The sequence below is a fragment of the Leucopleurus acutus genome (genome assembly GCF_964270905.1).
Source record: "Leucopleurus acutus genome assembly, chromosome: 8".
NCBI lineage: Eukaryota > Metazoa > Chordata > Mammalia > Artiodactyla > Delphinidae > Leucopleurus > Leucopleurus acutus.
Window position 1 is genome coordinate 79,187,050 of NC_139151.1, and position 26,063 is coordinate 79,213,112.

General features: G+C 42.8%; 1 protein-coding gene across 1 annotated transcript in view; it reads right to left on the reverse strand.

Moving 5' to 3' along the window:
• LGR4 (leucine rich repeat containing G protein-coupled receptor 4) overlaps positions 1-26,063 on the reverse strand; it is a gene marked incomplete at its 5' end in the record, with an annotated part of 96,733 nt that overhangs the window by 26,275 nt on the left and 44,395 nt on the right. The window contains 3 exons of the mRNA XM_082843993.1: positions 49-120; positions 1,371-1,442; positions 19,536-19,607. Coding sequence (XP_082700119.1) covers positions 49-120; positions 1,371-1,442; positions 19,536-19,607 — 216 coding nt within the window. The remainder of the gene's footprint in view (positions 1-48; positions 121-1,370; positions 1,443-19,535; positions 19,608-26,063) is intronic.

Sequence of the window (26,063 nt, forward strand, 5' to 3'; positions counted from 1 at the left end):
GTGTTCTCCTAATGATTCAAGAATGCAGCAAACCAAAAAGTTACTTACAAAGACTGCAGAGCACTCAGTCCTCGAATGGCTTCACTGGGTACTGTTTTCAACTGGTTGTTCTGGAGAGTTCTGGAAGGAAATTTTGGGTTAGTGAATAAGAAGCAATTATGACCATTTTTTCTTAGAAGAATTTAGAACAATTTCTTTCCAAAAACATCTTTCCAATAACAAAAAAAAGGATCAGGAGTCGAGGTGGAAAGCACCCAAGATAAGAGAGTTGCCAGAGAGCAAGAGGCATTTGTCGTAAAGCCAGAAATGAAACCTAGGCCACTGTCCCAAGCCATCTCCTAACACAGACCTGCTGGGTCATCCAGGATTGTTTCATTCTCAGGAATTAAGGCACCCTAATTAATATTCATCACCCAAGGTACCATTAGTGTTAACTGGGAGGCATAACAAGTTAACTGGGAGGTATAGCAAGCAAACCCACTAGAATCCCTAATGCCTTTTCAAATTGAAATAAGGCACAGCCCAGAAACATGCACATTAGAGAAAGACAATTTTATCAAGAGGACAGCAGACCCTGAGCTCTTTCAGTGGCCATGTCCCCAGTGAATGCAGGGCCAGGGCAGAAATAAAGCTTTAATTATCTAATAGTCTCCGACCTGGAGAATGGAGGTACAGATCAGTAATGAACATGAAGTCTTTACTAGTTTTTGCCTAATGTCCTTCCTGGTCATATTAATAAAATGACTGCCTGACAAGAATCATCACCACAGAATGGAATGGAAAAGGGCCCGTCTAACTCACTGAACCAGAGAGGTCTAGTGACTTACAGATGGTCACCCAGCGAGGCAGTGGCAAGGTGGGGCCGGCAGTCAGTTCACCAGCTCCCCAATCTGCCAGTTCCTGACCACTGCCAGGAATTTATTTCTTGATCTCTCGCAGGCTATGTGAATGACAGGCATCTCAATTCCCTTTAGCTCTAAAATGATTTTACACCTGGAGCTCTTGTAAGCCTTTTTCCCTTTAGGGTCAGTTCATGCAAAGTTCTTATAGCTATAAAAGAAGTAGAAACAAAACCTTACCAGTGAAGCTTAAATATGATTTTGATTCAATGCATTAGCCACACAAAAAGCCTAACATTCAACTGTAATGCACCAGAGGTCAGAGTGCCTGTTATTTCGACGTTAACTTTTGTTATCTAGACCCAAGGTTGCCTAAATCAGCCTCTAGCCTCCCACACTACCCATTGGCCACTCCTTAAATCTTTTAATCCTGAACTAAAAGAAACTGTGCTTAACCTAGCTCCGAGCATGTTGACTACGCAGAAAGAAAATACACAGCCAGCTGTGAAACTCTAAAATTGCATTACTTACAGAACTTTGAGTTCTTTCAACCCCGACAAGGCCTTTGGGTGGATAAAAGAAAGGTCGTTGCCAGCCAGTCGTCTAGGAGAAAAAAAAAAGTAGCAAGAGAAAAATAGTAATTCAGACTCTTAAAATTCATAACTCACAATGACCCAGTCTGCTATTGAAGCTCTACATTAAACATCTCTCTAGTCTCTCCGACATTAAACATGGACTTAAACCTCTGTTAAAGCAATCCCAAAGTTCTTCCAATGAGATAAATGCCTCTAGAATTTTTTTTTTAACTTCAATACAATAATTTAAACAGGCACATTTTTATTCTGGTGAGGTCAAGCAAGCCAAAACATATTGGACCAAATTAAGTTTGCTATTCATGGTCACTCTCTGCCACTTGCGGTGTTTTCCAAGTGCCTCATAAATTCAGAGCACTGGGCAGCAGGCAGGAGTTTTATACAGATCAGAGCACACCAGTCTGTCAAGGAGGAATGAATGCCTTCGGGAGACAAGGAGAGCCTGTTATCTCTCCATAACCAAGGGCAGCATATTCCGTGCAAAAGAGAGGCAAAAAGTGAAAGTCACTGTAAGCATAACTTCCCAAACAAAGGCATGTTTTTTTTTTAAAGATAAATGTTTTCCTAGAGAAATTTCAAAGTGACAAATTTAAGTGCGAGTAAGAGTGGAGTAAGAAAAGGATAAGAAGTCCTTGGGCCCTTTTGTAAGAAAGGAGCACGCAATTCATCCTGAGCCCCACTTTTTCTCCCGTTTTCCCAAACACTCAGACATGGGAGGAAAAGTTGGACAGAGAACTTTAGGGAGAAGAAGCAGGAAGCAGGACAGCAACTCATATGAGTGACTTGTAAACAGGTGAACTGGAGGCAGGTTTTCAAGTACAGTTGACCCTTGAATAACAGCGGGTTTGAGCGGCACGGGTTCACATCCACGCAGATCTTTTCCAATAGTAAATACTACTGTGCCACACAGTCCAAGGTTGGCGGAATCCGTGGGTGTGGAAGAACCTTGGATAAGGGGTGGGAGTGGGGGTGATGATAAATTATCAGTGGATTAACCCCCATGTTATTCAAGGGTCAACTGTATTGACTTAAAAATGATAGTTGCGTGCCCCGATGATTAAACATAGAACTGTTCCAGCTTCCTGGTTCCATCAGGGGAACTCTCCCAAGCAATGAGATTCTGTATGCATGATTTCTTTTTAAATGCTTTCTCCCCATCATGTCTTAGGATCATAGTCATCAAGTCATATTAATTCCTCCTCGAAAGAGTCTAATTTCCATTGTCCTTTCTCTTCTTCCTGTAAGCACCCTGCCCTCCTGAGCCTTATTCAGCAATTCATTCATTCACTAAAAAGTTTCATTCACTGATTAACTAACATGAGCACCTATTCAGCTCCAGGCAGAGGAACATCCTCTCCCTAGGCTTCAAGTCCCCTCACTTCAATTTGTTCTTCTTAGACACCCTGATTTTAGGGACATAAGGAGGGCTCCTTTACTCTTCCTAAAACTTGAAGTCACAGAGATCTGAAACTCTATTTTTTAGATGCATTATTTTCTCTTGAAGTTTTTGTCCCAGTTAAAATGCAAATAGCCCTGGAAAGGATAATACTTGATCCTTACTAACTAAGCATTAACACAGAAATGTGTACTGAAGATGTGTGTGTGTGTTGCAGGGAATGGGAAAGTGAAAGAGGACTCAGAAACCAAGAGTGAGTGTGTAGAATTATTTCTTCAATTGCAAGGACAACCGGGCTGGATTCTCAGGCAACACTACAGGTTTAACACGGGGTTCATGCCCCTAAACTAAATTCTCCCTAGAAAGCCCTCTCACCGTGCACGACTTTGTTTCTCACAAGGCACCCTAGCACCTGAGCTCTAAACTGCGTGCCCTTCAAGGGCATCCCTCAACCCAGGCTCACAACAGCTTACTCTACACCATCAGCCTCACGGCCTTTCACCTCATGGGGTCCACCATATGTAAAATGAGGGACCGCAGAAGATGGTGTTAAGACTTTTCAACACTTCTATTTAAAACTATTCCTCCTCAGCAAATCCTCTGGGCTCTAGACTAGCCAGCTTGACCACTATGTCTTTAAATGCTTCACCTCACAACCTCATCTTCACCCCTTAAATCCCCGACTCCAGTGTGACTTCCCTAGAAAATGTCAGTTCTTACCAACGTGTGGATTACTTACTTACTTACGTGTGGATTCTTGGAAGGCATAACTAAACAGGCTACCTTCTACTGGCTGTTTCTAGCACATTAGTTTTATAGGCCAAGTACAAAAGCTTCCAAGAACAGAGTGTGCATCTCACAATTCTGTCACCACCTACCAGTGTGTCAACCCATTAGTCAGAAACTGCATTCTCAGCATTTCCTCCTTGAAAACAGATAGCATCCTATAGTCTACCTTAGTGCAGGCTTAGTACAAGCCCTCTCAAGGGGCTTTCTACACCCCAGACTCACTAATCACATTCAACTGATAATGCTCATAGCTGTAATGCAGTGTTTAAAAGGTCACATTTTAGGGCTTCCCTGGTGGCGCGGTGGTTGCGAGTCCGCCTGCCGATGCAGGGGACACGGGTTCGTGCCCCGGTCCGGGAGGATCCCGCATGCCGCAGAGCGGCTGGGCCCGTGAGCCATGGCCGCTGAGCCTGTGCGTCCGGAGCCTGTGCTCCGCAACGGGAGAGGCCACAACAGTGAGAGGCCCGTGTACCGCAAAAAAACAAAACAAAAAAGGTCACATTTTATAAGATCAAATTGGACCATAAGGACTAGAAGGAACAATAGCCTCCTTCCCCCCAGGGCAGCAAGTAGTCACGTGACTCTGTTATCTGAAAGACCAGCCTTAAGAAGCTCAAGTCCACCAAAAAATGAACACTGTAAACAGACCAAGGGTGTCACAGGATTCTTGTGCTTTCCTCTCTTACTTTTGAATGTTCCCCTATCTATGGGCTTTCCTGAGGAGTTCAGTCTATTGTACTAGGGCTCATGAAAAGAGGATTTTACAAGGTGACAAAGGAAGTGGCACAGCACAGAACACCTGATTACCTTTACTTGTCAACAGAAAACAGTGTTGAGCCACATGAGCCAAAACAGTTACTCCCCTTTCCCAACGATCTGCCTCTTGACAAGCCTGGGAAAACTAAAGGAGCCTGACTTCCAAAAGCATCCTTTCTACACTACTTACAGTTCAGAGAAATGACCAAATGGGCTGTGCGCGTGACTTATCCTGCACTCCAGGCCTGCTCTCTGGAGAAGCCTACAGGGCTAGGATTCGGGCGGGGGCGGTGATAGTGCTGAGCGAGGCGGGGCTCACACCACTCTGATTACTTCGTTCCTTAGGAGGGTAAACAGATCAGGTGGAGCCTTCAGGAATGCATCTACCCATGTTTACCTAGCTCCTGGGTTAATGAATAATAAACACGGCAGCCCCGTAAAGCCTCTGCAGCTTCAGCAACTGCACCCTCCCGAGCCTCTTTACATTTTGCTGATTTTATGACCCAGTACTTCTTATGGTAGACCCTGGGGATGCTTCATGTCCAAAAACTCAGATCCAGGAGAGAGCAAAGTGAATAAAGAACAGGGTTAGGGACAAAGTCCCAAAATCTCTGGGAGAAAAAACCTACCATGTCATGTGCCCAGAGCAGTTGCAGGCGCTGAGCTAGGTGGTTTACATTCTTTCCTTTTAATCATCTCCTGACAGAGTCCCTGAGAGGTTAGGTGACTTGGCAGAAGTCACACAGCAGGTAGGCGGGGGAGCCAGCATTCCAGTTCTCGCCTGACTGGCTCCAGTGATTATCCGCGTCCTTCGGCAACTCGATGCCTCTGGTGTGTCACCAAGAGGCTGGGAAATAATTCCCAGAAGGTGAAACAAAGGGGACCTGGGCAAGTTAATAGCCTGGTTTGAGGAGCAACAGCTCTCACCCAGCAGACCAGTGCTCACAGCAGGGACCACGGCATTAGGAGCTCCGAACTGCAATTATGGAGGAATTTCCCCACAGCCAAAGATGACCAGCGGGAAACGGGGGAAGATGGGATCCCTGGGTGGCTAAGGGTGGCGGGTGGCATGCCCTAAACTCACTCTGACTCTATTTAGGGTACAGAACAGTCTCCGCTGTGCTTTTTTAGCAACTCCCAAAGAAAAAGAGATGGCTGATCCCGAGGAAGAACTTGTCCCCCATGGCCCTCTACCAGCAAAGGGCAGCTCCTCCCCCGTCTAGGCCTGCCATTTGTCTGCGCTACACCCAAGTTTTCTCAGCGTCTCACTTCATGAAGACCTACTGGCTGGCTCCAGAAAACTCTTTTAATGTGGTAAATAATGATATTTATATCTTTTACTATTCTTCCAATGACTGTGAAGCCCTAAAGAAAAAACTCATTAGGGTGAGAACAGAAGAGTGAAAAGTGGTACCATGTTCTGCCTGCTAAAGGTAGGCGGTCCCCCGCATCACTGCCTATCCTTCTGCGTCCCGTAGCTCTTCAGTCTCCAAAGCCCACAGGCAACCTCATGCAAAGTCTCCATCCATCCACTCTTTTACTCCTCCTCCTGCCACCTGAGTCTAGACCCTCATTTTCTTCTTCTTGGATTCTTGCCATGAACCTCCACAAGACTCCTGCCTCGAACCACTTCATTATAATACTGTGAGATCTAAATCTTAAAAAGCACAACTCTGAGCATTTTCCCAAAGGCTTTTTTTCCCACTGAATTAGCTAGACCTTCAGGATGATCCTCTCTTCCCTTTTCACCTTATTCCCAAATGTTCCTTGTGTCCTACGTTTTAGGACACCCTGCTTCCCCACCTCGGACTCTTTGCTCACTCATGGCTCTGCCTTCGTCTGAAATACCTCCACTCCAGTCTCTGCCAGCTGAAACCTTATTCATCATTATTGCAAGCTGGATGCTACCAACAGTGTGGAACTATTAGGATATACCCTTTCTTGGATTCCACAGGTTATCTTAGACGCAGCTCTCTTGTCGGGTGCATCTTATTTTGCCTCTGGTTACTATGAACTTGTTGCAACTCCTTCAACTGTATTATAGGTGCCTTATGGGCAGTGACTAGGTCATATTCATTTTGGATCCTCTTGTGTGGGACCTTAGATGAAACAGACACTCAGTATTTGCTGTAATGCCTCAACTAAACCCCAGTATAAGACTCTGGATTCAAAACAGGTAACACTGCTATTTAAGGTGTGGGGAAAGCTGACTTCGCTTTTCTGCATGTTTTCTCCTCTTGTTTCATTGCTACTCCCCCACTCCCCTCTGCTCTCCTAACGGGACAGAACTACTTGGGCTTGATTTGAAAGTGCAATGGCAACAATTTTCTCTCTTAACCTGTTCTGGTAGTATATTTTCTTAAGGAAGTGGGATGGACCTTGAACATGAGAACACCAGTCTCCCGGGTCAACAGTGTTATCTCAACACACGCTTGGTCGTGCACACAATCACACAGAATTAAAACAAGTCTAGCAGGACTTCAAATGGGGACACAGTCTATCTCAAGGCAACTCCTATTTATTCTGCTTGTTAAAACAGTCCCAGAAGCAGAGATGGAGAGGGTAGAGACAGAGAAAGGGTGGAGGAAAGGGAAACTGATCCATTAGCCTCACGCTCCCTTCGGATTTGGAACCATTCCAGGAAACAGGATACAAGTGGCTCAGCGTATAATGTCTTTATGAGTCTGTTTTGTGTGCATTTTTATTCATAAGGACCATGGATTCACATTAGGGGCTCCTTTTAGGGGAAGCTAGAGTTTTCAATTATATCCTCGATTCTTAGTGCATATGCTACATGATATTTTCTATCTGCCATGCCTCCCAGAAGAAGGAAAGCAGGAACAGCGCTGGTTAAATGGACACTGGTCCATGGTCACCTGTGCCAGAGAGTTCATACCTTCGTGAGATGCGCTGAATAGACTGGGATTTCTTCATCTGGGAAGCAATTTAAAGCAACAAGGGAGGCGAGTGTGAAACAGAGAGTATGCCAATTGGTGTTATGTCTCTGAGAAGTGCCTGGATTTAGGTTTCTTCTGGTCTGTGACAGAAATGTCCCCGTAGCCATTTGGCTGGAATTCCAGCCAAGAATCAGTGGGGTAAGGACTATACTGTCCACACTGACTAGACACACGGGCTGGCTGAGGGGAGGGCGGAGGAGGGGTCAGAAGCTTCCAGCAGCTGTCGTGAGGAGTGAGCAGAGGGAGGCAAAGCAACTGCAGCAGGAAGGCCCAGGCCCCAGCATGCGCTGCACACCAACAACGGAGAGATGTGCTTGTGGCAATCTCTTTGTCCCCTGGTGGAGTGGACCTGGACCCTAGGTGACAGAGCCACAGCCTCCCAGCCGCTCACATGCCCACCGCCTCTTTGCAGAGGTGGTTACCAGATGGCCTGGCCTTGTGGCAAGTCCTGCCAGAAGAACGGCTGTGAGCACCACCCTTCCCTTCTGGGCCCCGTATATCTACCCCTTGGCCACGGCTTCTCACCTCCCTCACCATTTCTTTCCACACCTATGTGTCCCCACCCCCATTCAACGCCACGCATACGACCTCTCACAGATGGGACCCACACATATCCGGGCCGCCCCTCCTGCGATGCCGTTAAATTCTCTCGAGGGGGTGCACCAGCACGGTGCCATGCTCTGTGCCAAGTTCCACAGATGCAACCACGAGCCCTGACTCTTCCTTCAGAGATGGCGCGTCCAGTTCAAACCTGATCTGGGCCAGGAAGGCCACGCACGGGAAAACATCCAACAGGAGGTGAGTGACGCTCTCCTATTAAATATAATCTGACATCAGCAGGACCCAAAATGTTTGCAACAGTTTTAAAAGTAAAATTTTAAAAAACTTATAATGTGTACCTCTAATAGGTCCTTAATTATCTATTTATATCTTCTTTTTTTTTTAGATGCTGGGGGTAGGAGTTTATTAATTTATTAATTTAATTTTGGCTGTGTTGGGTCTTCGTTTCTGTGCGAGGGCTTTCTCTAGTTGTGGCAAGCGGGGGCCACTCTTCATCGCCATGCGCGGGCCTCTCACTATCGCGGCCTCGCGGCCTCTCTTGTTGCGGAGCACAGGCACCAGACGCACAGGCTCAGTAACTGTGGCTCATGGGCCTAGTTGCTCCGCGGCATGTGGGACCTTCCCAGACCAGGGCTCGAACCCATGTCTCCTGCATTGGCAGGCGGATTCTCAACCACTGCGCCACCAGGGAAGCCCCTACTTATCTATATCTTAAGGCCCTACTAGGGGCTCAGAACTCTGTTGGATCCTGTGAAAAATTAAGAATTCAAGAAGTGTACTGTTCCCATTTAGGGATATTTGGTATCAGTACATCTTAACAAAAACTAACATTTGGGTAACAGTTTTCATTGTCATTGCCCCACCATGTTGCAGTGGGCCTGCTCCTGTTATTTTTTTTTTTAAACAGATGAGGAAAGTGAGCCTCTGTTTCCTCTGTGCCTTGTCTAAGATCCTACAGCATAGCTAAAGAATGTAAATTTTAGAAATAAAATAAGGTAATCAAAACAAAATAATGGAAACTCTAGAGACAAAACCATGTTGTTTTGTGACTGACTTTCAAAGGACCAAAGGATGTGGCTGTTTTCTTGGTAATACGGAGGGCCAACAACTGACTAGCATCCTTGACAGGTCTCCTTGGATATTCTTCCCACCAAGGTTAAATAAACTTCATCTGCCACAGTGGAGCAGAGAGTCCTGAATCAACTAACAATGTTTTACCCTATTTCTTCACATACCAGGGAAGAGTTTTATACTTTCATATAACTTTCATGGAAGAATATGTAAAAATTAAATGTATTTTTTGAACATGCATGTATTAAGAACCCTTATTATTCCCAAGGTTTTTTAATGTAGTCTTCCTTGACAGAGAAGGGGAAAATTATTTCATATATATATCATATTACATAGTTCTGTCTAAATGCACAAAAATGAAAGCAGTAATGCTTAACAAAAAATAAGCTTGTCTGGGCTTCCCTGGTGGCGCAGTGGTTGAGAGTCCGCCTGCCGGTGCAGGGGACGCGGGTTCGTGCCCCGGTCCGGGGGGATCCCACGTGCCGCGGAGCAGCTGGGCCCATGGGCCATGGCCGCTGAGCCTGCACGTCCGGAGCCTGTGCTCCGCAACGGGAGAGGCCACAACGGTGAGAGGCCCATGTACCACAAAAAATAAATAAATAAATAAATAAAAATAAGCTTGTCCTTGCTAAAACTCAGTCTACAGGCCATCTAGAACTAGTCCACATACTAAAAGAGCTTTATTCAATTCAAAGAAACTTAAGTTCCACCGGCACCTGACTGCCCTTTCGTGTCTCTCACTTCCTCTTATAGTAAGTAACCCACAGAAGACTTTAATTTATAGGCAAATCCATAAAAACCCTGGCAATAGTTACATTTCCTGAGCAAAGTTTATCCTGACAACCTAGTCACTTATCTTCTGGCACTAAACACATGTAATATCTAGCCATATGAGGAAATATGTTACAGCTGAAAAAAAAAATTACAGCTAACATCAACCAACAAATATTGACCTTCTACTACAAGTCAAACACCATAGGTATGGCAAAGTTAAGTACTGAGTTTTCCCGACATTTCTCCTTTCTTTTCTTTTAAATAAGGATAATTCATTAAACATAAGACGTCAATGGAATTTAGTTTTTATATAGGCTGATAATAAACTCAAAATAAGAAGAGATCTTTTGTCTTAACCCTTCCCTCAATTTCAAATTCAAAAATGTGGTCACTGTCACCAAAGGTCATGCAGGAGGTGTGTGACAATAAGTGCTGCGCTTAGAGGAAAGTCCATGGAGTTGAATAGACAGGTGCGCACTGATACGCTTAGAGCACAAAATAACAAGACACTCAATCCAGCAATAAATGGTGAGGGGCAGAGAAAGTGCAAGAGGAATTTGGATAAGGACAAGGGAAGGCTTCTTATGGCAGAAAGGGCTCAAAACAGACTGAATAAAAATGGGTAAGATGTGAATTGGATAGAGAGGAACTATGGTACATACTGTTGGTTGCCTACCACATACCCACTCAAGCCTTCCTGGCACAGCCTGGGTTTATTCAAATATGACTTATCTCCATGAGATAAGTCTTAACCAATCATGCTGAGAAAAGAAATTACATACATATACTAAGAGAAAAGTCGGGAAGTATAAACAACAAAATATTAACCGTGGGTATTGCTCAGTGTGAGGTAATAGGTGATTATTTTTCCTCCCTTCTCCTTATCTTTCTATGCATCTAGACTTTAAAAATTGAGTATCTATTGATTTTAGGATCATTTCCTTACAAAGGCAAGTGCATCAATGAAACAAATATTTCTAGCAGCTCTAACATAATCTTTGATGTACACATAAAGTCCAGCAGGGGAAAATGATGAACAAATTCTGAGTTAAAATTCTACAAAAGCATAAAAAAATTGTGTTAAATAAGCATGACTTGACTAAGAGTGGACAATACATGAAAGAAATGACTTAGCCTATTTCCTTACTGGAAAATTCAATCATGCCAGTAGAATATTAAAGACATTTTCACTTACTTGTAGTCAGTACTACCTTTAGTCAAAGAACAAATAATTAGCTTTGATTAAAATAGGTAAATGAGCCAGCAAACTGTGGCTTCATTAGCCTTGCTACACTTTCTGAATCCCAGGTGAAACACTTTAACAATGAACTGTTGATTCTCCTGTTTGATTTCCCCTAGTTGCTTATGAAACACTAACTTATCAAACCCCAGTTCTGAGTATATCACATGTTTCACTGCCTCTACTTCTAAGCTGCTAAGCACTATAGGACAAAGTTACAGAGCCTGTTGGTTCCACTGTAAATTTGTATTATCTAGGCTTTAACCTTCCTATTCTTCAGTGATCCTTTGCTCATTTCAGGTTGACCCAAGTAAACAAACATTTCTTACAGCTGTCTACTCACTAGGTTCCAGTGAGCCGTGATAACTATAGTTTCTTTCTCTCAGGCGTGTCTTCCTTCCCCCTTCTGCTTCGTTTGGGGGACTTCTTCTCTACTCCAGGCGGTCCTAGTGAGGATGAGCCCAGGACCCAGGATGGACCATACCAACCCAAATAGAAGAGAGTGACTGGTTCAAGGACAGGCACATGAAGCCAACCTGGCCAATGAAAGTTCTCCTAGAACTTTTCTGCTGAAGCAGCGAGGAAGACTTTAGATATTCATCTTGGATCTCAAGATGCAAAGATGTACATGGGGGCTGCTGAAGGTTATTTCTCCCACTATAGAACAAAGAACAAAGCCAAAACACAAAAGTAGATACAACTGAAGCTGAAGCATGAGAAAACTCTCACAACTGTGAAACCTCGAGATCCAGGACCATCTGAAGCCAACTCTACCTCTAGACTTCCTAGATCTACATGAAACAATAAATCCTCTATTATACCTCAGCTGGGTTTTTGTCTCTTACACCCTGTGGACTCCTGTCAGATACAGGACATATTCCAAACTTTACCTTCTCTCCCCAAACCAGAAACTACCTACTAGCAGTCCCCAAATGCCTGCTTCATGATGAACTTCTTTATCCCAAAGTTACTCTCACAACCCTCAGTAGAAATGACTCTTAAGGAAAAAACACAACTTAGGGCTTCCCTGGTGGCGCAGTGGTTGAGAGTCCACCTGCCGATGCAGGCGACGCGGGTTCGTGCCCCGGTCCGGGAAGATCCCACATGCCGCGGAGTGGCTGGGCCCGTGAGCCATGGCCGCTGAGCCTGCGCGTCTGGAGCCTGTGCTCCACAACGGGAGAGGCCACAACAGTGAGGCCCGCGTACCGCAAAAAAAAAAAAAAAAAACACAACTTAAATTCAAGGCCTTTTCTCATAATCTGGCTGTGGGCACCTTTCTCTAGCATGTCAATGTTGATCCTTCATTTCTTGTGAAAAACCTCCCCTCCTGCAGCTCCCCGGGCACAGCTCTGCCCTAGTTCTCCTGCTTCTCTGGCACTTGGTCTTCTTCCCACACCCTGATTCAAGTGTTTCCCAACAAGTTGTCTTTGGCCTCCTTCCTTTTCCTTCTACCCTCTCTCCCTTGGCAAGCTCTTTCAACCTAATGTTTCCAGTAATCCCCTCAAAATAAAAGACTCTAAAATCTATACCCATGAAACTCCATTCTATAATCCACACCCCTAAATCTCTAGTCTCAACTCCACACCTATATTTCCAGACACCCCTACCCACCTCTCACCTAAATTCAAGATGTATGTTCAAAAACTGCATATGCTGTCTTCTCTTCTGAAAGTTTCTCTTTCTGCATGGTCTTTCATTTTGTCAAAGCACCACCAGACTCCTGGTAATCTAAAAATGAAGTGTTATCGACGACACCCCGTCATCCCAGCTGAGATGTCCTCTTGCTTCTATTCCCATAACATCTTTGGCTGAGTTCCCTCCTCCCTCTCGCTGCCTCTCATCTACCCTAGTTCAGAGTCTCACAAGTCTCAACTGGACTATTGCCATTATCATCTTCATCAGTCTCCTACACTCTCTTAATCCCAAGCAACCTAACCTCTGCTATGAGATTATACTCATGGAAGGTCACATCTGATCAAGTCATTTCCTGGCTCAGAAAACTTCCATAGCCACTCAAAACTTGACACTCCTCCATGAGTCTGCCAAGAAAGGTCCTCCGCCTGGCCCTGAACTCCTTTCAAGGTTTCTTTCCCATAATTTCCTTTCAGGAATTCAGCCCTAAACTCAAACTAAATACCACAGCATTCCTCTCCCTATCCCAGTCTGTCGCCATATCTTTGCTCATCCTCCTTTTTCCACATCTCCTCATGAATAACTCCTACTATCCCTCGAGGCTCTCCAGAAATGCCAGCTCTTTGATGAAGCCTTCCCTAATCTTTTTGCTTGAAGTTATTTCCCTTCTCCTTTGAACTCCCGTAACTCTACAACACCATTCACTCATCTCTCTCGAAGGCAAGAATCTCGGTTTAATTCAACACTGCACAGAACGCTTTACTTAACACAAGTTTGGTGAATCAATGGATTGTCTAATAAGTCTTTCCTCATCCTTTCCACGTCTACCAGGCCCATTGCTAACATGCTGTGTGACCTTGGGAAAGTTACTCAACCTCTCTGAGGAAAAACTCAGCTTCCTCATCAGCAAAATGGGAATAAGTATAGCTTACAGAGTTTTAAGAGTTGAAACAAAACAATGCTTGTTCTAGGAGGGCCTATCTGGTACACAGTAGGGCCAATTAGTACAAGGTCCCTCCATTTCTCTTTTCATCCTTATAATCTAATCTGAGAGCTCTCCACATGACACACAGGGAATGGTATGAATCAGAGTATTGATACTCCTCTGTGAGATGATTATGTACTTCCCAACAGCAAGTGTAGGGATCATCGCTACCAAGGCATCCTATCAGAGCACTAAAAAGTGGGACAAGAGAATGCTTCAAAGAATGTAATACTTTTAACAATCAAATACCACTGGAGCGACTGAGGAACTCTTCTGCCTTTTGGGGGGAAATTATTGCAGTTGATAAAACTTATCTGAGAAGCCTTCATCAAGGGAGTAAATGTTAAGCAAGTCAAACGTTAGTTTGGAAGCAAAGGAAATTCCTTGTCAGTACTGGAAGAGAACAATCGTCAGCTATTTTCTAGAACTCTAAACAACCCAGTAAGACTATTTGAGACTACTTATGCATCTCAGAGATATGAAAGGCGACAGGATATAGTGGACATGGCTCTGAACTAGGTAGGTCTAATTCTAGCTCAGATACATACTCACTGCTGAGCCTTGATATTCTCATCTATAAGATGGTGTGGCTAGACCAGAAAACCTCATTCTAGGAAGACCTCCTTGTTAACAAGTGTTTTGTTCAATGAACTTATTACTATGGGAAATGTTGGGCAGCCAACCACCTTTGATGGTTAGCTGTGGACATAGAATTGCAGACGATAGTAAATAGATGTCCTCTTAAGCTTCCTTCCAATCCTGTGCCTCTTGAGGCCGTATCATAGCTTAGAGATTAAGAGGAGGGGCTTCCCTGGTGGCACAGTGGTTGGGAGTCCGCCTGCCGATGCAGGGGACACGGGTTCATGCCCCGGTCCGGGAAGATCCCACATGCCGCGGAGCGGCTGGGCCTGTAAGCCATGGCTGCTGAGCCTGCGCGTCCGGAGCCTGTGCTCCGCAACAGGAGAGGCCACAACAGTGAGAGGCCCGCGTACCACAAAAAAAAAAAAAAGAATATTAGTGGAACAGCTATCAAATCTGAACAAGAATTACAGACCAGATAATACATATCAATGCTAGTTTTCTGAGTTTGACAACAGTACTGCAATCATTTAAGCAAAAGTCCTTGTGTTTTTGGAACAAACAATGCACTATTTAGAGACAAAGGAAAATTATGATTACAACTTACTTTCAAAAGGCTCAGAAAAAAATGTACACACATTGAATATTGTGTGCATGTATGTGTGTGTATACAGTTTTATATGTAAGTATTGGCTAAATTAAAGTATTTAAAATTTTTAGTTTTGACCCACTCTGTATCTCCCTGTTCAAATTACTTACTAGTCCTCTTTTGTACAGTAATGCCTCTACTTAGAATTAATTGTCCTACGCACCAAAAAAACGAGTACTCAGAGACCTAATTTTCACTTTAGCATTGCAAAGAGTTCCAAAGTCAAAGTACATTTTGAAATGGATAGAACTAGCCCAGTCTTATAGTATGTATTAAACAATAACTGTGCAAGTGCCAAAGCTGGCAACGGTTTCCACTGCTGTTGCAACATCTAAGCTCAAAGTAACATCCATGGATTTCTCAGTGGGAGGCTACAGAAAAGTAGTTGGATATTCCTTCTGCTGTTTCTAATTAAATCAATTTCACAACTCCACATTTCAGCCATTCCCTAAATGGCTACCAATGCCCTGACAGGTCCCAAGGAGAGCCAAAAATAGTTGCGGCAGCATCACATAAGATAACCAATCCTGTGGATGCTAAATTAATATTTCCCCAAAATTCTGCCTTTCCTTTCACGTCGCTAACAGAAACCTATATCGGCCCGCTCCAACTCCCATCTCCAGGCAAAACAACCTCTCCCCCAAATACTTCAAGAAAGACTGCAATGTTTAAGGGGATTAGTGAAATTTACATTACTCATGTCAATGTAGCACTTCATGGTCACAAAATACTTTTATGTAAATAATCCCCTCTTCCCTTTACAATACTACAGTGAAGAGTCCCATTTTAAAGAGTAGGAAACTGAGGAAACAAGAGACTGTCCCAAGATTTTAGACATTTTATGTATTGAATTTAGGGCCAGACCCTATGTTTTAAGATACCCAGAGAAAGAAGGGGGAAAAAATATCAGTGAATGGCATCTAGTCATTCAGGACAAAGAATCCTAGTCGCCGCCCTATCGCTCACCCTCATACCCAATTCAACTCCTTCAGGATAAAGTCTGGAATCCTTAGCTTAAAAAGTCCTCTGATGGGGGCTTCCCTGGTGGCGCAGTGGTTGAGAGTCCGCCTGCCGATGCAGGGAACATGGGTTTGTGCCCCGGTCCGGGAAGATCCCACATGCCGCGGAGCGGCTGGGCCCGTGAGCCATGGCCACTGAGCCTGCGCATCCGGAGCCTGCGCTCCGCAACGGGAGAGGCCACAACAGTGAGAGGCCCGCGTACCGCACACACACAAAAAAAAGGCCCCTGATGATCTGGCCACAACTCCTAACATTTCTCTACCTTTCAGTATTTCACATTTCTCTGTATTTCAACTGGAATAACTAACAACTTCCTAACACTTCCTAAGTGTCCTAACACTTCTGAAATGTCTACCTCCATGCCTTTGCACATGCTATAAGGGTCTTCCTGGAGCGCCCTTACTACATCCTCACCTGGCTAATTCCCATATGTCCTTCAAGACTCAGCTGAAGCTATTCTGGAAAGCTTTTCCCAAATCCTCCAGTCTCAAGTAAACAGGTTATTTCAGGCTTCTGCTGACCCAGCATTCACTTGTTGGACCGTCTTTACCACGTTGCACCAAGTGTTGCTTCCACCTCTTCCTCTGGACCCATGTTATCCAACTGAACTTTCTGCAATGATGGAAAATTTCTATATCCACACGGTCCATCACAATAGCCACTAGGCACAGGTGGTTACTGAGCACATGAAAGATGGCTAATTCCACTAAAGAACAGGGTGTTTTGTTTGTTTGTTTGTTTTTGCGGTACGCGGGCCTCTCACCGCTGTGGCCTCTCCCGTTGCGGAGCAACAGGCTCCGGACGCGCAGGCTCAGCGGCCATGGCTCACGGGTCTAGCCGCTCCGCGGCATGTGGGATCTTCCCGGACCGGGGCACGAACCTGTGTCCCCTGCATCGGCAGGCGGAATCCCAACCACTGCGCCACCAGGGAAGCCCAAGAACTGGGTTTTTCATTTAATTTTAATTTTTGTAAATCTAGATTTAAATAACCACCTGTGGCTACAGCACAGCTCCAGACAAACTGTCAGCTCCAAGGACAAACACCATACTTACTTGTCTCGGTATCCCTGACACCGACCACAGGACCTGGCACAGAGCAGGATTCAGTGTTTGTCGAAAGAATAAGTGAATGTGTAAGTGTCTATAAACACTTATTAAGTTGGGAAGTGATTCCACCCAATATTCCCAGCATTCTGGGTTATCATATAAAATTCGGCCAAACCAGTCACCTCTTGTAAAGCGCACCTTATTAACTATCATGGGGAAAAAAAAATCCTCAGTAAATCACTCATTTCTGCTCAGGGCACTTTAGCTTCACAATCACACTTAAATGACTTCCAGATGACTTCTGGACAAAGGGTGACGCTGTTTATGAAATATTACAATACTCATGCAGCATCATTTTGGAATGTCGAACCCAACTGCAGTGTTTTATAAAGAAAAAACATGGGCTTTTTACCCTGATTCTATTAACATAGAAAAGAAATTTCTATGTTATTTCTATTAACATAGAAAAGAAATTTTTATGTTAGAAATTTCTTGAATGCCTTAAGTAGTCCCAGCATATTAAAGACTATTCTGAAGAATTCTGTAAAATTAACCATCAACTCTCCTGACTGAATTCATGTTTGAAATCCCATACAGTATTTGGAGAAGCTGTACAGACTTGATTTGATGGGCTTCCTCACTGCCATGAGCAGAATGCAGAGAGAACATGACCTCCTACAAAGGACTAGCAGTCAAATCCAATTTGGTTCCAATTAAAACTCTCGGTTGACAGAATTCATGAGCTTGACATATGCTCGGTCATTTGAGATTTTAAGAAATCCAAGATGCGAACTTCACAAAGCAGAGATTAACCAGGGCGGACTCCGCATCCAGGCACCCACTACCAAATCCCTCCGAGTGCACTGGCTGGCAACAAACTGGTCGGCACACACCGCCCACCCAGAGCAAGGAGGGCTTCTCCGTTTCCCACCCGGTGCGTCTCACATCCCTGGTGGTGATACAACGGCTGAACAACTGCTCATTAATGGCCTTTCGCTGTATAATTACTTCTGTAAAGGGAGACTAATCCTGAAGTCTAAAACTGTATGTGAAATAAAAAGAAATAGGTGAAGCATCCTAGAGCTCGATTGGGTGGATGGGAAGTGAGGGATTCAAATACATAGTTCACTGCTTTTTCATTGAATTTAAATGTTTAATTAAAACTGAAGAGCTATTTCTTACAAAAGAATTAATGTTCACTCAAGAAAAAAAAAGGCAAAAATAAAGTAAAACATACATTTAAACCTTGTACCAAGGGCAACAGTTGGTATATAGGCTGCAGCTTTGTTTCCCCTTTAGGCACTTTTAAAATAGTGAAATAAATACCAGCCATCATTTACATAACACTCACTCTGCTTCATGCACTGTCCTAAGTATTTAACATCTATTTAATTCATTCTGTCTTATCTGCACCTTAAAGACAAAGAAACTGAACAGAGGGAGGTTAAGTAACTTGACCCAGTTCACAAGCTTGGAAGTGGCACATAATCTCTGTCCAATTTTTTCTGTGGGAACATTATGTTCAGCTAAGCAGTGTGGGAAGAAAAACTTCTCCTTAACTTCACTAAATCCTTAACTGCTGTTTCAATACTCTGTCAGAAGCAGCGAGCACAACCTGCTTGGCTTATATTTGATTCCTGTTCCCCATGTGCGGGGAGGGGCCGAGTTAAGATAGGAGACAGTCACTGACTTGGATCTAATACTCAACAGCTGGCTGCAGGGCACAATCCGTAATATGAATTTAGATTCCTTCAGGGCCATAGCTCTTTGATGTTCTTACGATCAAACTGTCACCTTCTTGCCTCTACATATTACATAACCCACTGGCTTAGCCGTTTTTAAAAGCCTCCATTTAACGTGAGTCAACTCTGCTTTTATTTTTTTAACCTGGATTCTTAAAATCTACCGTTCCCAATTCCTATAAAATCTAAAAATGCTTATTTGGATGATGAACTTCAAATAAGTGTGGAGAGCAAAACAAAATGGAGGTTATAACAGGTGGAAAGAAATTTTCCCCCATGTAAACTGTTAAATTGGAAATTTTAAACTGTTAAATTTCCAATTTCAGAAACTGTTAAATTGGCAGTGAGATGTCACCGCCAAGCTCGGAAACAGCCTTAATGTTAAAGATGTTCTCAGAGACCCGTAAGATGCGCTATGTCCTCAGCCCAACCCCCAAGACCACCTGCCAATGTCCAAGGAGACAGTTTTCTGCTCGTTCACGTAGAGGTTGTCTGCTGCATCATGACCCTGAAATACTTTGGATTATTCTTTATGGCTCTGTTATCCACACAGCAACTCCTGTGGCAACCATGGTAATTACACTGCAGCCTTGTTATCTTGGGATAACACTGTAATTAACCTGTGTCACTGCAGCATTCATGGTCATAATAATTGCGGCAAAAAAAGTCCTATGGAAGTAGCACTTTTCGTTCTGGCTTTCAAAAATAACTTCAGCAATCATACTTCTTAAAAACTCAAATTTGTTTTGCCCCAAGACATATGATTTCCTCTGTACAAAGGCCACTGAACCAAGCTCTCTGAGTGCCCCCTGAGAAACAGTAGACTATCTCTGTCATAAGAGCTCCCAAAGAGAATAGAAGAAACAAACAAATAAACAAAAAACATTTCTCGAAAGAATACTTACAGCTCCTCTAGAAAAGGGAAGTTCTTAAATGCATCTTCTGGTAACTGAGTAATGTTGTTCATGCTGATATCCCTGGAAAACAAAGTTAAGAAAATTGTTAACTAAGTGATATTAGACTTAAAGCACTTAAGTCAACAGAAAAATAATTAGGTGCTGAAATTTTGTAAAGAAGCAAGAAAAATGAGACAGACGTAGGAATAGTCATAATTCAGCTTCAGAATGCAATGCTCAGAAAACAGAAAAGCTAAATCTTTTATTATAAATTACGTCCCATCATTTATAACATACCCAGATCCTGGGTTTTCACCCTTTAAGTATTCTTGGAAAAAAATGTCTCCAAAGACCTACAATGAGTGAGCCGGTGTGGCTTTTCATTGCTCTGGTGTTCAAAGTACTGTACCTGATAAAAATAAACAAATGAACACCCAGAACTTGATAAAAGAGATCTGCAGGTATGGGTGGCTTCTTAAGCCACTGTCAGGGATAATAAAACAGGTCCTAACTGTACCCCAGTCGTATTTTCTGCAAAACCTATAAAAGTCCTCCAGGTAATAGCTGTAAGTAGATTTCATTTTTAGCCTATGAACAGATGCAGGCTGCAAACAAGTGCATACATGACAGGTATGCGGTCCATTTCCAGTTTTTCCTTAAAGAGACAGCAGCAAGGAGGGTACTCACTCGACGATATCACTTGACAATTAACTAGTTCAAGCAGCTGAAAAAAATTCTTTATTAACCATTTCCTTCTTCCCTGGCAGCTGCCTTTTGAACTGGCTTTCTCCTTCCACACTCTACTTAATCTGGACACTGTAAAAGGCAGCTGAAGGCAGCCTCACCAGGGACAGCCCCCGCAGGCTCTGGGTTGCCTGCCTTACCCAGATGCCTCTGCCTCTTATTTGCTGTTAAATTCTCTGGCTCAGCCCACAGGTCTCTCCTTTCTAGAAACCACCATGAAAATTCACATGTGTGACTTTCCCACAACTGGATTAGACATAATAGTCTAAGGAGGTGGAAGAGACATCAAGCACACAAAAACCAGCCGACAACAATACCACTGTTCTTTTCACTACTTTGGTCAGGTAAAAATCTCCTTTAAAGCACACCTTGAGTATCAAGGTAGGTGAGTCCCTTCTCCCCATCTTTCCTCTCACGAACATTTCGAAACGGTACTTGCATCTCTTCTTACTAACCTTTCCCAAGGCAGGTTTGGAAAACTTCTTGGCTTGGGAATAATAAGAATGGCAGTTGCAAAAAGAGCAGTAGCAGCTAACATGTTGAGAATACTGATCATGGGATAAGACTGCATATCAAATCTCACTTTACGATTGGGGAAACCAAGGCTTACTGGGGCAAAGTAACCTCCCTGAGGCCACCAACGAGTGGTGTAACAGGACATGTGAGCTCCACAGTCCAAGATCTTAACTCCAAACTCTGAGTCTTCTAAAATATCATTTGAATCCTGCTACTTTGCTCCAGTAAGTAGTTAAGACATAAAGCAAACCCTGAGTCCCACCAAGGTTAAAAAGAGGGAGGGATACTGCCTCCAAGACCTTGGCACAATCATCAATGAATCTCAGGAAGAGCGCTTCTGATTGATGATTTAAAAAAAGAACTATAGGGCTTCCCTGGTGGCGCAGTGGTTGAGAGTCCGCCTGCCGATGCAGGGGACACGGGTACGTGTCCCGGTCCGGGAGGATCCCACGTGCCGCGGAGCAGCTGGGCCCGTGAGCCATGGCCGCTGAGCCTGCGAGTCCGGAGCCTGTGCTCCGCAACGTGAGAGGCCACAACAGTGAGAGGCCCGCGTACCACAAAAAAAAAAAAAAAAAAAAAAAGAACTATAAATAGCTTTAGCCATTGAAGAAACAAAGTTCTGAAAATTCTCTGGAGACAAATCCCAAGACCATACGGATTCACATGCATTCCAAAATTGTCTATCATTAAAAACAACTCAAATTCTACTAAAGATAACTTACAAGAAAAACAAAATTAATATACTTTTCAAGGAATTATTATTTTTAAATGTAGGCCCTGATGCTAATTTAATCAGCTATCATTATCCCTGGAGAAGGGGGAGGGGGAACCCTTCATTTTTCATAAACACTGGAGCAATATGCGAAAGAAATAGCACCCAAATAGGGGTCAGATGGAATACTGTTTCATCCTGGGCCTCAGTTTGCTCATCTGTAAAATGGGGGAGTTGAACTGATTGATTGGGGGTTTTCCTGGCCTGACATTATATACTTCTGTGATTCACTTTTTTTTTTTTTTTGGTAGTTTTCATGGAGGGGCTCATCCTCCCTGATGAAGATATATGAGGTTCAATTGATGGAAAAGGCATGTTTCTGAAAAATTTACCATAACGCAAAATTTAAAGACTACTAGTTTGCCATTATAAAACTACTGAGTCACTCCCACTGGAGCACATTTGCCCTTAACGAATAAATTCACTCTTAAGCATACAACAAAACTTTTACTCACGTTGAAAAGTAAAATAATAATGAGTAAGCAGTGATTCTGTAAAACATCACACAATTTTGGTGTTCTTTAGTCATTCCAATAAAAGGAGAATGGACAACTATAATTTATTACTTTACAAAAGGAGGCACTCCATACTGTTTCCTCTTAAGTTTGGCACACCTGAATTCAGGTGAGTATCACGGCAACAGAAAAACTGACTGACTGCCTCACCAGAAAAGACACATAATTATGAGAGAATTTATACCACACTCTTCCCTGCATTCCAGTTTTTAAAAATGCGTACATCTATATAACTGTCTCATTTTTCCCCCCTCAGAGTAACAAGACATAACAGGTAGCTTTGCTGTGAGCTATAAATGCAATTAGTGGGACTCCATATTTACAAACTAATAAGTGTTAAACACGTGGTGAGGTTTTGTTTCAAAACTTCAGGTTCAGAAACAACACTTGTTTCCAAATTGATCTGAATTTCACAGACTCAGAGTTCTATCTTTCTAGGTATTTTCCATCATATTTTCTAGATCTCAGTTACAAAGCATTTGTGAATAAGGAAGAGAAAAAAGTAAATAAATAAAAGAAAGGGAGGGGGGACCTGGAAGATGTTATCTCCAGAGAAGCTCTGGAAACATGTAGTTACAGAGTATAAGGTGGGTGGGTACTCATTTAAAATAATGAGGACTAATGGTGATAAACAACCTACACACAGCCTTAAGAGTATATTCCAGACCTGACATCACCAATACTGGCAAGAGAGCTTAAGGCTGGAAAGGATGCTGGGGGTGATGAGTTAACTGTAACCATTTACAAATGGAAGTCCTAAGCCAATAATTACAAATATATTGGGCTCATCTGCCTATAAATTACTAAAATACATAAGTAAAAAAGTGGTATATATAGAAAATTTTCAGCTAGAAGGTAACACCTCTAGGTCAGTGCCTTGACATTCATTATGAGCAACACAATCTTGCCAGGAATATCTGTAACTAAACCCAGAGATCTACCATCCTGCGTTCCTACAACGAAAATAAGTGTACCTTGGAAAACAAAATAATCTTACAAGGTCAGAGCACCACCAACTCATAAACACCTCTGAAGAGTAATTTCAAGAGAACTGACGGCTTTACTTGAAGCCAGCCCAGCATGGATGGAAGGGTGCAGGCTTGGGAGACCAAGGCTTACCTATCGATTCACCAGCACTAGCTCTGTGATCTTGGGCAAGCTGTTCACCTTTTCTGATTCCTAGCTTCTTCATTTGGATAAATGGAGGAAGTAGTAACTAAACCTTGTAGAATGCTGTGAAGAGCAGAAGATCAGATTCATCACATAAGAAGCTAAATAAATAATAGGTGTTATCTCATCATCCTCCGTGTTCTGGCTGCTCCTGGAAGCTGTGTGAATCTGGTGGACAGAGAGCCAGCAGGCCAAGAATCTCACCGCCTTTGGTGGCCTTCCTTCCCAGAGAAGAAACCACTTTTACACAAGGGAAACACTAAATGGTGCAGAAGGTCTAGAACCTGGAGTCGTTCCTAACTACAAAACTGGATTCTAAACTCCAGAACTCCAGGAGTCGAAGCTGTTAAGATAGAAGAGCTCTTTGAGATCAAGCACTTTGTTTTAAAAGAAAAATGTTGAAGCCCAGTTGTTGTTAACGGAGAAGGGAGGGAGGGAGGAAATTACATTCTTATAGGAAATTGTTAGAAGGACAGGAAAGACAAGAGCCATTTTCAGAAAGATCAGGAGGACATCCAGCAGGGTAAGTGATGAAGCAGGGCACAGAACCTAGAGCTTTTGCTTAGTAGGGGGGAAATGCCTGAATGTATCTTTTCTATACATACTGGTTCCCTAACAGATTTCTTTATAGTTGGGCCTTTCAAGGTACACCAACTGGTACAGGGCACACGCCTGCATATCACACCCAATGCAATATTCCCCAATTTTTACAACAAAGATCAAAAATGCAAAAGCACATCACCCCACGAGGAAAATAAAGGTGAATGCTCCAACACCAGCAGTCACTGATTTCAAAATTAACAGTGAAATGGCGCAACTGTTTAATTCAAACTGCTAAATCTCCCCAGTGCTTACACTCTCATCTTTTCTTTCCCTCATAAAATTCATTAATATTAAAGTATCTACAGAGTAGAGAGGAACATCATGTTTCAACAAGGTACCTTGTAAAATGCTCCCAAAGCGAGCCTAACCTGTTTGCTGATGGCCCAGCGTGTACCACCGTGGACTCTGCCACCACATGCTTGCTGGTCTGGGCCTTTTGCCATGGAATTATTTAATTTTAATATACTGTGATTGACCCACGTTATCTAACTTTGAATAAGCCTGCCTATTTGTGTTAGATAAAACTACACTGTTGCTGCCATAATGTTAATAGTAAGTCAAATATTACCCAGCAGTCTGAGAAGTTGATAAATTATGTTTAATAAATTACAAACAGGTTCTAGAGAAAACATCATTCTCTAATATATTCTCCAGAAAGTGGTGGTGATGTCCTTAGACTCAACAGACACATGCTGATAATGATTAAGAACTAATACTATTCCAATGACTTTTCTAGGGTCTTGTCATCCACCAAAAATTTTCAGGCCGCTCTCCAATTAACAGATGTCTATTGTCTGAACAAAAACAAAAAACTAAAACTAAATTTGAAAAATAGCCTGGGTAGAACACATTGGAAGGGAATGTCTCTCTCATGCACAAGTAGTATAGATAACACATACACCACCAAAGGTCTAGACAAAGCTTATATAGAGTTTAATTTCTTTTCTGACAGGGTTCCATATCTTTGGGCAAGTGATCTCTTTTGCTCCCTACTTTTATAATAACAAAGCAACCTACGTTCACTGTTTTTAAAGAATTGAAATACAGGGAAAAGCATCCACAATATCAATACCCAGAAATAACCACTGTCCTATTCATGGGTGTCATTCCAGGTTCTTTTTCTCTGGATGGTATGTATTTTTGCCAACATGAAATGCTATCGTTCTGAACATAGGTATCTCTTGATGCCTAAGATTCTTCATTTGCAAAATGGAAAAAAAATTCTCTGAAAATATATTTTAATGAAAGCATAAGTACTTAATATATCTCAATGCTATTTTGGGCAGGCCATACATCATGGGAGGGGAACTTCACACCTGGAAATCACCGTGCCAAAAGGAAAAGAGGTTAGTTAAGTCTCTTTTCCAGGGACAAGGAGATATACTGTCATCCATTTAACAAATATGTACAAAGCACCCAATTATCCACATGGGTGCAAGGCACTGTGCTAGGATGGTGAAGCTTTTATATCAAAAGATATATTCACAGTTCTCTTTTTTACTCTTTTAATTAAAATCCATCACTCCACTCTATTCTTAACTTATTACTGCTTGAGACATTGTTGCAATATGTAATTAAGTTTAACCTTTCTAAAATGCATTCTTGCATTCTGGAAGCAATAAGAACAGCTACATATGTGTAAAGATACTGCTCTTTAGTTACACCGCAGAAATGGGGCCAAAATCGTGTGGATGCCATTTTAGTCAGCTTTTGCTCTAGAGATATTTTTCCGACCTTAACGTGTTTTTGCACTGCTAGAATCCAACTAGATGGCATGACGGACACCTTCTGATGCCATGTGAAAGATCTCTACTCTCATTTTAGGCAGCAGGATAAATTGGCTCCGTACTATCTGGCATCTTCCCTGGTGTTTCAAGCACAAAGGCTCAGTGCTTCCCAGCGGACAGATCCAACACTTGATTCTCCAAGCCTTGCAATCCTTAAGAGGAGAACTGCTACAACAACCATACTGTCACTTAATAGATAAATGTTAATCACTGCCAAGAAAAGTTACCACCTTGTAAAGTCATTATCTGTTTAAGGTATTTGAATATCCTAGTATATAGTCTTCAAATCTTAAAAAATAATAAAAATACAGTAAAAAGTTTTGGCTACAGGAGATATAGAGAAGAATGTTTAATTCATTTTATGATCTTCTACTTTCATGGATTAAAACCCCTGTTTTAGAACCTTTTAGCATTCTTCCACTAAAGACTT